This window comes from Mercurialis annua, linkage group LG7 (genome assembly GCF_937616625.2).
Source record: "Mercurialis annua linkage group LG7, ddMerAnnu1.2, whole genome shotgun sequence".
Lineage (NCBI taxonomy): Eukaryota > Viridiplantae > Streptophyta > Magnoliopsida > Malpighiales > Euphorbiaceae > Mercurialis > Mercurialis annua.
Genome location: NC_065576.1, coordinates 10,227,025 through 10,239,774, shown reverse-complemented (window position 1 = coordinate 10,239,774; position 12,750 = coordinate 10,227,025). Strand labels below are relative to the sequence as shown.

Sequence of the window (12,750 nt, the reverse complement as noted above, 5' to 3'; positions counted from 1 at the left end):
GTCACTTCACTGTATTGCTTGTCTATGTAGATGATATGCTTCTTGCAGGTGATAACAACTTGAAAATTTCCAAAGTCAAATAGTTTCTAGACAATGCATTTACCATAAAGGATCTTGGACCTTTAAAGTATTTTTTAGGTCTTGAGATTCATAGAGATTCAACTGGTATTTCACTCAATCAACACACATACATTTTGGATATTCTTGCTAATACTGGCTAGTTACCATTACTAGACCACATATCAGTTTTTCAGTTCATCTCCCATCAGTTGTCATAGAGATACTCATTGGCAAGCTGCTCTTCATGTGCTTCATTATCTCAAACAATGCCCTTCACTTGGCTTGTTCTATTCAGCTTCAAATGAACTTAATCTTCAGGCTTATAGTGACTCTGATTGGGATTCGTGTCTTGACTCTCGCAAGTCAGTCACTGCTATTGCATCTTTTTGGGTTCTGCTCTAATTTCTTGGAAGAGCAAGAAACAAACCACTGTTTACAGATCTTCAGCAGAAGCAGAGTATCGCTCCATGGCTTCGACAACATGTGAGATCCTCTAGTTGACATATATACTGAGGGACCTTCAGATTACTATCCCTCTTCCAGTTAATCTTCACTGTGACAACAAAGCTGCAATTCATATTGCAGGCAACTCAGTTTTTCATGAACGCCCCAAAAACCTGGACATTGATTGTCATCTGGTGCGAGAACATTACAAGAAGGGTTCCATCTTTCTAACCTACATTCCCTCCAAATTTCAACCTGCTAATATCTTCACCAAGTCTCTTGGCGCTGCTCCTCATCAGTTTTTACTGTCCAAGTTGCATCTCACTGCTTCACCAGATCCAACTTGAGGGGGATGAAGAATATACCATATTTATGATGGAATTCCATAGAATTAATGCTGGAATATCATGCTCAAAGATTTATTTGTAATAAGTCTATTGGTCAAAAAGAAATGTCACCTGATGAGCTGGATCAACATTTCTCATGTGTGCTAGTTTGTTAAGCTATTAGCAAATAGAATAGTGACGCTTGTATATAGTTAGCTTACTCATTAAGTAAGACAGTTATTTTACTGTACTTAGCTTTGTATATACGCGAGCTGAGATTATCTCTTTTCATTAATGAAGAATTCTATATTTTTTTTAATTATCTGATTTCTACAAATGTGATTGCTTCCAAAAAGAATTTGAAGAAGAGACAAAACTAAACTTGATGTTTCTTGTTTCAGCAGATCATTAGACGCATAGATTATCGAGTTTTGTATACAATCAATCACACTGTTTTTCAATTTGGCGCGTAGATGCTATGGACTATGCTATGTCAAAGCTGTGAAGACTATCTGTTTGATATAAATGTATGAAATAGTTGTGTTTGTGTGTTTCATGGTCATTGCCAAGGGTAGCTTGTGACTTTGCTGCTATATGAATTTGTCACTGTACAAGTCAATAATAAAGATGAACCTCAAAACTGGGATTATTGAAACGAAAAACTGCAAATATAATCGAATATCCAAAAAGTAAAACAGAAGAAACCGTGCAACATAGCAGCCATTCATTTCAATTGACAAAACTAAAGATGTTTAGAGCACAGAAACAAAAATATTACATATCAAACAATAATCACCACTGTGGTATTTACAGGAAACGTTGAAGATGCCACCATTCTGCAAAAATTTACATGACAACATTCCAGCTGCAGACTCCAACACAAAATAGATGCTTCCAACAGGCACTGACAATTACTTCAGCTGCGAACTTGCTTCTGATGAAAATGGCTACTCACGTTTACAGCATCTCAATTGCGGAATGCTGCTTCAAAAATGTCAGCAGCTTGAATTATGTCTATAATAAGTTTACAACATCATTACCAGCAGGCATGGCTTTGGCCGCCAGTGAATGGCTGTGTTGATTTCCTCCATAAGAGTTTATCACTTACTACAATCCTTCTGGTGCAAAGATTAGGCAGGCTCACGAGGACGAGTCACCCAAATTGAACTCAAAGCTCGTAGTCGTTGGAAATACTCACCCAAGACAAGTAGACCCCGAGCTGCCTGACGTGTTGTTAAGATTAGCAACATTTGTTGCAAAGCTATCTGGCGAAGATGATCAGCCTGTAAGAAAAATATATAAAAGTTTACAATTAGTAAACATACCTGCAAGCTGAGCCTCTGAAGTGTATTATGAATTCATGAACTTCAGTTTATCCATTATCAACAAAATTCTAGGAGTAATTTGTGCAGTTACCGCAATTTTAAACACAAAAACCCGCTCAACTATGCGGTAAAACGAGGATGATACTAGTGTTTCTAGAAACTTTGCAGGATTGGAAATGTTTATAATTTAAATTCGTAAATTATGACGAACCACAGAGAAAAAAGAGAAGGACAAGGAAAACTGGAAACTTGTGATATATGTCAGCCTTGAGCAATCTTTTGGAGAAAACAAGGTAACAAGGAGAATGAAACAAATTTATCCATTGTAACATAGCCTGGTAACATTTTCATAGTCGTTCCTATCGCAAAATCTAGCACTCAAAAATTAATTTCAGTGGAAACAATAGAGAACAAGAAGCCAATGTTAATTTACAGTTTGATAAAAAAAAGCCCAGTTTGTCATTAGAGAAGGTCAATATGACAATATCAAAAGTAGAAAGTTTTTCATAGCAAGAAATGATATGAAGAAAGAGGAGACAATATATTATACAAAAGGAGGAAAAAAAATCCTTGTTTAAGAAAAAAAGTTTTGTTTGTCCAACACTGGGAATCTATCGGTTTGTTGGTGTATGTAAGTGGATTAGGCACCCTCTTTTTTTGAGCTCGCTTTTGAAAACGAGTTATCCCCATGAACCTTTAACATGGTATCAGAGCTTGGCTTTTGTCTATAATGGTGGGAATTGGACCTATCTCATTTGTATGACATGCTATGCATGAGGGCGGGTATTGAAGTTGTGTTTGTCCCACATTGCTACGCTTAGTTTATTGTTGTGTATAAAAGTGGATTGGGCACCCTCTATTCTTATGCTAGCTAGCTTTTGAGAATGAGTTCTACCCAAACCCATCTAGCAAAAGAAAAGCCTTATGCTATTGTAAAGTGCTCTCCGTTCCGGTTGCAATTTTCACTAAAAAAAACTCTTCAAATAGATTACTATGACGGCGAGGAAGTAGTAAAGAAAAAAGTATGATTATGTACAATTTTCTTCACAAATAGTGATTAGGAGCCCTTTGACTCTAAAAGCCCATTTCAAAATGAGGGAGAGAAGAGATGAATGAAACCAAAACCATTTGATAAAATAGAGAATGGATGCCTCGTATTACCTGCTGCACAAAGCGAACCAGACCTTGCAATTTCTCCATTGCAGTATCCATATGTGGCATATGACTTGCTTCACCCAATCGACCAGCAGCGACAGTCTCCGCCAGAGTTTGCTGAAGTTTTTCCATACCTTGTGAAAGAGCATCTTCTGCTTGCTGACATAATCTTTTGAGATTGCAGACATCCAAAAGTTGTTGATCTGTTAGGGGCTCCAGCTGAGGCTTGAGAATCTGTACTAAAAATTGATTAGTACAAAGATGAAAGAAACTAAATAAGAACTAGAAGTATGAACCAAATAAGAGGGCCTTCTCTAAAGCATACTCTATTATGTGCACAAGCACCAAGTTTCACGAATTTCGTTGAAGCTCTGACATTTAGACATGGCCTTTACAACAGCCTGTACAAGTATGTTGTAGGTTCAACTCTTAATGTGAGTGTTCCTCAAAGGTTGGAAGTCTTAATGTGAGTGTTCCTCATAGGTTGGAATAGAGAGAACATTTGTGCATTAGGACACCCGGTTAGTTTTGGTTACTATATTAGCAGCAAAAAGGCCATTCAATTTCAAAAAACAATTAAAGAACGCATTATCCTTCATCCACATATCACCTTAATAAGCTCTGAAGGACGAAATCCACCTATCCACAAGAAAAACCGCTCTGCGGATGACGTCCACATCCCAGACATCACATAGAAAACGTCAGCTTTTGCAGCAGTTGCCTTCATGCGAAAAAGTTCAGAATAGTGGCTTATGCCACTTTCAACAAGTATTCGCAGCTCGATGTCACTTATATGAGCATTCAAAGCAGTCCTTAGATCACTAATATGTCTATTTTGTTCTTCCAACCAGTGTCCATACTCCATCTCAAAAGTGGCAATCCCTACAGAAATATCAGTGATATAAAAGAGATTAAAAACATTTAAGTTACGAAAAGGAAACAGAGAACATCAGGTCAGAAACTGTTAGCAATACAAATATAAATTTAATATATTTTTTTGTGGCTTAAGTTTAGGACTGAGGGACAACAATTTGATTTCACTGCCCGTTTGGATCAATGGTAATATCATTCTTTCATACATGTTTAGAAAATAAACACATGACAATGAATCATATAACTTTAAACATAGACAAATTTCTTGAAGTTCCCTTAATTGTAGAGTAACCAATACAAGCTTAATCATACATTCCCAGATAACAAGACAAAGTCTCAAACTTTCTTGCAAGTCATGGCATGCATTTCAAAATGCCAATTGCTATGACAACTACGGAGTGAGAGATATAAAGCTTCAAATTTACATATTAGCATTGGAGATCGTAAAAACTTTATGATGGTATAAGAATCTCGGAAAATATACCTGTATTAATTGGTCCAGTAAACCCCATATGACTAGTTTCGACTCCAGCACCTATGTATAGACCCTGCTATAGAACAAAACATTTGGATCGATTAATTTAGAAGGGAGGAAGGAGAAGGTTGACTAGATCAATAAAGTAAAATGTCATTCATTTCCTAGACAGTATTTCATGCCTGTTGTCTTGCCCTTTCAAGTTCCTGCTCCATCTGAATAAGCTTTAAACGACTTGATTCCAACTGCTGAACATATGCCTGCAGAAAACTTAAATCTGGTCAAATTAGTATATCGTTCACTTAACAAGAGGAGTTCATCATTTCTCATATATAATCCCCCATACCTTTTTCCGCAACCGACTTTTACGAGCAGCCTCACGATTTTGTGCAAGGCGTCTTTGTACCTATAAACATCAAAGTGCAAGTTTGTGAACAGAGTACTTGCGTAATCCCCTGAACATAATTGTATAAAAGAAATTGGCAGATTTGGAAATTATAGAATTCGAATTTGGATAATAGATGGAAGCAAAATGGTTAAACCAATCAACTTCAGAAGAGCTAAAAAGCCAGATGCATTATCTCAACATCAATATTTTTCTATAATATCTCAATTAAGAACTGGTCAAAACTAAAGCTAAACTAAATTTAAAATTCGATGAAGAAATATGGCATCCATAATTGTAAGGTGGAATGAGAAACTGAAACTTTACATCGAATGATAACGCAATAAATAATTAACTTGTGAAGAAAGAAAGGAAGAGACCACCAGACTTGCCTTATCAGTTGGCTTAGTTGCTTCTTGATCATATTTTCCAGACGGCCCAAGAGTATTTTGTGAAGTATCTTCTGACTAGACAAAAGATATTACATGCTTTAGCACACAACTCAGAAATTTAGCCTAAGCTACAACAATTAACCGGAATAAACTTGAACAATTAGCACCTGATTGTCTAGCTTTGTATCTACTGGTATAATTATTGAATGAGTTGAATTTGGATTGGCAGGTATAAACATTGATGTGGATGTGTTTGGAATTCCATGACTCTTAAAGGGATCTCCCCACATGCCCATTTGGTGAATAGGCTCATACATACCCATCCTTCCTGACGAGACAAACTGCGTAGATGGAGAATTCATGCTTCTTGCAATGACGAAATCTGAAGCTCAATAAGCTTTCAAGATACCTGGAGAAAGTCGCAAAATGAAGACAAATTTATTCTGAATTCATACAGAGAAATCCAGAGCTAAAAATGTTTAAAATCATCAGTTGAATTTTGTAAGATAAAGAATAATGCAATGAGATACTCCAACGCCGAATGATAGTTTTTTCAGAAAGTTAAAAGGATGAAAGTCAAACAAGTATATGGCACACCAATTACACTGTTATAGCACCAAAGTACAAATAAAATGCCTTCTGCACAGCACAAACATGATATTTTTCCGCTCATTTGTTGAGCCTATGGAGTCAAACGAAAGTGAAAGTTTTGTAGTAAATGAAGTGACGCGCAGAGTTCACAGCTATGACTTTAATCAAGCGACACACAGAGTTCACAGCTACATGGAAAAAACGATTACTCACAAAGCACTAAACCCCTTTTCTTGCTTATTTTCTTATGCCCTGGGTCCATCATGTATCCTCAAGTCATTTCCCATATTGGATCACACTGTTAAGTTGTCTCCCTTAAAATGCTTATGGTGGACCAACAATTTTTGGTTATGGTTTCACATCGCATAAACAAATCTTTAAAAGATATGGTATCTTTTAACCATTACTGCATCATTTAAAAGGCGAACTCCCACAAACTAAAAACGAATAATAAATAAAGGAAGGAATAAAAATGCAAACTAGCATCATTTAAAAAGGGAATTTTGCTAGAAAATTGGAAGGAAGATTCCAGAGAAATGAGAAACAGAAAGAGTCACCAAGATTGTTGGTAAGCTTTACACTCTTATCATTGTTCATATAATTGGATAAGCTCGCAATTGGTTAAAACGTACACCGATTAACATGTTCTATAGAACAGTACAATCAGTAGAGAAGAATGGTAGGAACAAGAGAAACTAGAAAACTGCAGAAATAAGTCAGACAGTGAAGTTAGCACAAGCAAAGGTCAACAAGAAGAGAGTACAACATGCTATACTCGACGAAAACTCTTCGATCCTCGAGAGTTTTTTACAGTCAACAAAATAAATAACATCCAGAAGCAAAACATCTCCATCATCATTCAAAAGAGTGGATGCAAAATAAACAACTGTTTTGAAACCAATAGCAAACAGCAATCATAATCTTAAGAGAAATTTCACTTCAAAATTCTGATGAGATACTTCTAATATAACCCAGAAACTCAGTTGTAGCAGGTTTACAGGAAAAATCCAGAACAAAAAACAAACACAGCTTCTACTTAGCATAGCACCTAAAGGAAAACAAATATACATACCAATAATAAGAAAGAACAATTCTTTCAATCAGTCAATCATTTGTTAGTTTCATCATCAAATTGGGCATCTTCAAAAATAAACCAAATAAACAAAACCAATCAATAAAAATACAAACCCATATAATAAAATTGAATAAAAAATCCAATCTTGAATCTCTTTATTTCAACTCAGTTAAGCACAAATTTAAAAACATAAGCTTGACCAACTTAAATACACCCAGGTAATCAAAAAAACAAACTTGAGCTTCAAATTCTTGAACTTTCTCAGCAACCAAACAGACCCCATGAAGACACAACATATAAAAGAAGTAGCCACGAACCTTTTAAACAAGAATTGAAGTCAAAGCACCATGGCTATGCAAAGACAGAATTTTCCCGCCTCTGACAAAAACCAGAAGAAGGACTGAAAGAGAGAGATGAGATTATAGTGAGAGAGCAGAGAGTTTGTCTCATCAAAATCATCATTTCCAACAAAACAATCAAACTTATTAAAAAGAGACTCCCCTTTCTTCCCCCAACCCACCACTGTTATTTCCATTATTTTAGAAACAAATCGAATTAAAATACTGTACAACCTTTTTTTGTCCGTACTAAAAACTCTGTTTTTTTTTGTTATTATTTATTTAATATTATTATGAAATAGATATTTAATATAGACCTAATGTCTTTAAAAAACCTTTCACCCCTTTTCAATCCTATCTTGACGTTGCAAATCAGTCAATTTTACCCTATTTTGCATTTTTTTTTATTTCAATTGTAATCCGAAGCATAAATTGGACTTTTTTTATTTGACAAAAGTTCAAAAAAAATCTCTAAATTAACATTTTTTGCATTAAATTAATTTTTTAAATTTAATTGATCATTTTTAAAGAATTTTTTTGAACTTTTGTTAAATAAAGAAAAGGAAATTTTATGCTTAGAGTACAATTGAAATGAAAAAATTGCAAATTAGGTAAAATTAACAAATTTTCAACGTCAGAGTAGGATCGTACCCAATAATTCAATAACATTCCCGATAAAATATCCAAAGAACAACCATTTTAATAGACAAACAAAGGTTGGAATTTTTTAACACATTAAGCCTTTAATATATACATATTTTAAAACTAATGTGAGAGTATTGTAAAAAAATTAGTCATATTCATGTGATCATAAGTCTAATGGGAAGAAAAAATATAGATCATCTTACAAATAACCAAAATAATTTGTTTGCATAAATGAAGCTGGTGAACTGTTATTAGACAGAGAGGATGTTGTTATAAAATTAAGAGCAAATTACTTAAAGGCTTCTGAGGTATATTATAATTAACAGTTTGATACCTCTTTTTTCAAAAGTCTACTTAATAGTCTATCAGTTTTAATTCCGTTATCTGAGAGATTCTTCTGTTAATTTGAGAGAGCAAATCGTTTAACAGATTAAAACTCGGGTACTAAATCGTTTAAAAGTGAGAGACTCGTTTAATAAAATTACAAGTGAGGGACTAAATCATTCACAAAATTAAATATGGGGTACCAAATCATTTGAAAGTAAGTGTAGAAATTAACAGAGGGCCTGATAGTTAACGGAATTAAAATTGGGGGACTATTAAGTAGACTTTTGAAAAACAAGGGGTACCAAACTGTTAATTATGGTATACCTCAAGAACCTTAGCGTAATTTTCTCTAAAATTAACTAACTAATTCGCATTTTGCGTTGTTTTGAGTTGATCTCCGGTCTGACAATTAATTTTAATAAAAAAATCTATTATGAAAATTAATGTTGGAGATTATGAGTTACTTTATGCGGCTCATCTAATGGGTTGCAAGATAGAGTCTTTTCCTATCAGACATCTGGGTCTCCCCCTTCAAATAGAAAGCTATCTTCGGGCATTTGGGATTATGTTGTAGAACGGTTCAAGTCACGTTTGGCGCAGTGAAAATGCAATTTTTATCTTCTGTAGGGAGATTAATTCTCATTAAATCAGTTTTGTTTTGTGTCTCAGATTATTTTATGTCTCTCTTTAGCTTAATGCCTGGCTTGGTGCGAAATAAGTTGGAGTGGTCTATGATGAGATTTTTTTGAAAGGGTGATGTGAATTCTAGACTTTTGTGTAAGGTTTCACGGAACGTCATTTGTTAAGATTTTAACAAAGGTGGTTTGGGTTTGGTCAACCTTCATATTAGAAATCAGAGTTTATTGTTCAAATGGATATGGAAATTAAGGAGAATAATAGAGAATCTACTTGATTCAGCATAATATCTAATTCTTCTTTAGTTGTTTATTGGAATTTTCTCTTGCATGGCGATGTGAAAATGCTTTCTTTTATTTGAAAAGACATTAGAAAATTTTATTGTAATGAGGTTGCGAGTTGGAATATTTTTGTTAACAATTTGAAGTATAAGGTGGGCGATGGGAATGACGTTTCTTTGTGGAATGATAATTGAATAGGTAATGGTCCGACAACGTTGTTTTTCACTCAGCTTTTTAATCTTCAGAATAAAAAAAAGTAACTATTATGGATGTTTGGAGTGATGGGTGGCGTTGGAGACGTCGTTTACAGGTAATGAGTTACTTCTACTTGTTGATTTACAATTAATCTTAATATCTATTATTGTACTTTGGGTCGTAAATATGATTTACAATTAATCTTAGCATTTATACTTCAGCGATTTCGATTTATACTCCTCCTCCTTCTTTTTCTTTTTCTTCTTCTTCTTGTTTTTTCTTTTTCTTTTTCTACTTCTTTTTTTTTCTTCTTTTTTTTTCACTTCATCCAAAAAAATAACTAACAATTCAACAAATAAATTCAAAATTTTCAGCTTAAAATAATTAAATAAATTGATTTTCTAATTCTATCGTCACTTTTTAAAAATTTGTTGTGAGTTTCAAATTTAATTTCCGATCCGTGAATTTTTAATTCGTAATCAGATCGCTTCAAATTTCACTTGGAATTCAATTCCAACGATCATAATTTTCTTCAAAAAGAAAGAAAACAGTAAATTTTTAATTTAGTGTTCTCACTAAAAATCTATTGAGAACGGTTTCAAACACAGTTTCAAATGCATTTTCAAACGGTTTCAAACAATTTCTAAAACACATATTTATTATCTTTTAAAAAAAGTTATATATTGGTTTCAAGAAGTTTACAAGCATTTCAAACAGTTTCAAAAATAACAGCTTCAAACAGTTTGCAAAGGTTTCAAACAGTTTATAAAAGTTTCAAACAGTTTTATAAAACATAATTTGCAACCTTTATCTAAAAACACTTTCAAACAATTTAATAATATTTCAAACAGTTTAAAAAAATTCTCAAACAGCTTACAAAAATTTTAAAAACAGTTTACAAAAATTTCAAACAGTTTACAAAGGTTTCAACCAATTCAAACGAATTCTAAAAACAGTTTCAAACATTTCATATAAATACTTTATATTTTAAATAATATATATTAAAAATAAATAATTAGATTCTAGAAAAATTTATATAACTTTTATTGAAATAAATAAATAGTATTTAATAAATGTAAAAAAAAATATAATAAACAAATATGTAAATAATATTTTTATATGTATAAATTAACATTTTTTGTATGGATTTTATATGATTATTAATTATCTTTTAAAGTTGAGTATTACAAATTGGATATAAATATAAAAAATTGTATGTTCTTTTCATAATTATATTTTATATAAATATTAAATTATAATTTTGAGTCTCCAGTTTGATACAGTTTAGTACAGTATCGAGATAAATATTTATATATATATATATATATATATATATATATATATATATATATTCAAGATTCAGAACTATATTCAGGTTGAACTATTTTAAGGTTAGGAGGTTAAAACTCGGGGTCACGTTAATTTTTTTTTTTAAAAAAAAGGTACGGTCTATAGTGATTTTAGGAATAGAGGAAGGTTAATTCCGAATTACCAGAAGATTAGAGTTGGACTCAAAGTTAAACTCAGACTAAAAAAAATTATGAATCTACTACTGATTGTACCAATCTTTTTCTTAGTTTGGTTCTATTAAAAAAAATCAATTATCAACAAACAATTTTCATTTTAATATTTATAATTTTCGAGTTAAAGAATATTCATCGTCCGTTCCGCTATACCCTTCACTCACCTTATCAAACAAATTAACCATATTATGCAAGGGCGAATTCAGTCGAGTATCATCCTTTAAATTTTTTATTTTTCATTAAATATATCTTAAACTTTTCTATTTTTTTTATAATTATTAAATTTTTATATTTTATACTAATTAACCACTTAAGTATTTTTTTTAATCAAACCCTTCATACAAAATTTTCTAATTCCATCCCTAGTGTGAAAGGAGGACCCATATATCATTTATAAGATGGGCAAAATTTTACTAAAAATTTATAAAATAAGTAAAATTGATAAAATATAAAATTTATAGTGAACGTATTATTAATTTTAAAGATGATATTAAATTTTATAATTATATATTTTAAATAATCTAAAGTTATCCACCAAAAATTCTTTTTAGATCCGCTTGTGCCTAGTGTGATTAACAAATATTCATTAACTATAACATTCAAAACAACACCGTTTTTCGTCCAAAAGAGTCTCGAGGAAAAAGATGCATAAAAATGAAAATTAATGTTAAATATGCCAAAAACAATTATATTAAATACCAAAAACACGCGAAAGTTGGTGATTTTTGGTGCAATTAAACCTTAGAATAATAGTAGTATACTGAAATCTAATTACTTTAGCATTATTGTTATTTATTATTAAATTTTATTATTACTTTAATAATATTAAATTAAAATTGAAATTTATATATATATATATATATATATATATATATATATATATATATATATCAATTATAATTTTGATTCTTCAGTTTGATACAGTTTAATACGGTTTCGAGATAAATATCTATACATTCAAGATTCAAAAGTGTATTAAGTTGAATTATTTTAAGGTTAGGGAAGGTTATAGCTCAGGCTCACGTCGATTTCCTTTTAAAAAAAAGTACGGTTTGTAGTGATTTTGGGGATAGAGGGAGGTTAATTCTGAATTGCCAGAAGATTAGAGTTGGACTCAAAGTTAAACTCAGACAAAAAAGAAATTATGAATCTGCTACTGACTGTACCAATCATTTTTTGAGTTCGGTTCTATTAAAAAGAATCAATTATCGACAAATAATTTTGATTTTAATATTTATAATTTGATTTTCGGTTCGAGTTCGAGAATATTCATCATATGTGCCGCTATACCCTTCATGCACTGTCTCGCCACCTTATCAAACCAATTAACCATATTATGCAGGGGGCAGATTCAGTCGAGTAATCATCCTTTAAACTTTTTATTTTTCATAAAATATTTCTTAAACTTTTTTATTTTTTTATAATTATTAAATTTTTATATTTTATATTAATTAACAACTTACATAGTTTTTTTATCAAACCCTTCATACCGAAATTTTCTAATTCCATCCCTACTGTGAATGGATCCATAAATTCTTTATGAAATGGACAAATTTTACTAAAAATTTGTAAGATAAGTAAAATTGATAAAATATAAATATTAACATGAACATATTATTGATTTTAAAATAATAAAATTATATTATTGAATTTTATAATTATATTTTTTCAAAAAAATTAAAATTATCCTCTAAAAGTTATTTC

The 12,750-nt window shown here is 31.7% G+C and overlaps 1 protein-coding gene across 3 annotated transcripts; it reads right to left on the bottom strand.

Moving 5' to 3' along the window:
• Positions 1 to 1,527: 1,527 nt before the first annotated feature.
• On the bottom strand, positions 1,528 to 7,622 carry LOC126655964 (transcription factor TGA1). 3 transcript variants are annotated; one of them, XM_050350382.2, is made up of 9 exons: positions 7,419 to 7,622; positions 5,603 to 5,844; positions 5,436 to 5,510; positions 5,005 to 5,064; positions 4,841 to 4,918; positions 4,668 to 4,734; positions 3,921 to 4,192; positions 3,317 to 3,544; positions 1,528 to 2,113 (listed from the first exon to the last, which is right to left on the bottom strand). In XM_050350382.2, the coding sequence occupies exons 2-9, from the start codon at positions 5,795 to 5,797 to the stop codon at positions 1,961 to 1,963; spliced, it is 1,128 nt and encodes a 375-aa protein (XP_050206339.1). In that variant the 5' UTR covers positions 5,798 to 5,844; positions 7,419 to 7,622; the 3' UTR covers positions 1,528 to 1,960. The 3 variants fall into 3 exon arrangements, with proteins under 3 accessions (XP_050206339.1, XP_050206341.1, XP_050206340.1); XM_050350384.2 differs by having other exon boundaries at positions 4,668 to 4,731; XM_050350383.2 differs by lacking the exon at positions 7,419 to 7,622 and adding an exon at positions 6,240 to 6,473.
• Between the last annotated feature and the right edge of the window lie 5,128 nt (positions 7,623 to 12,750).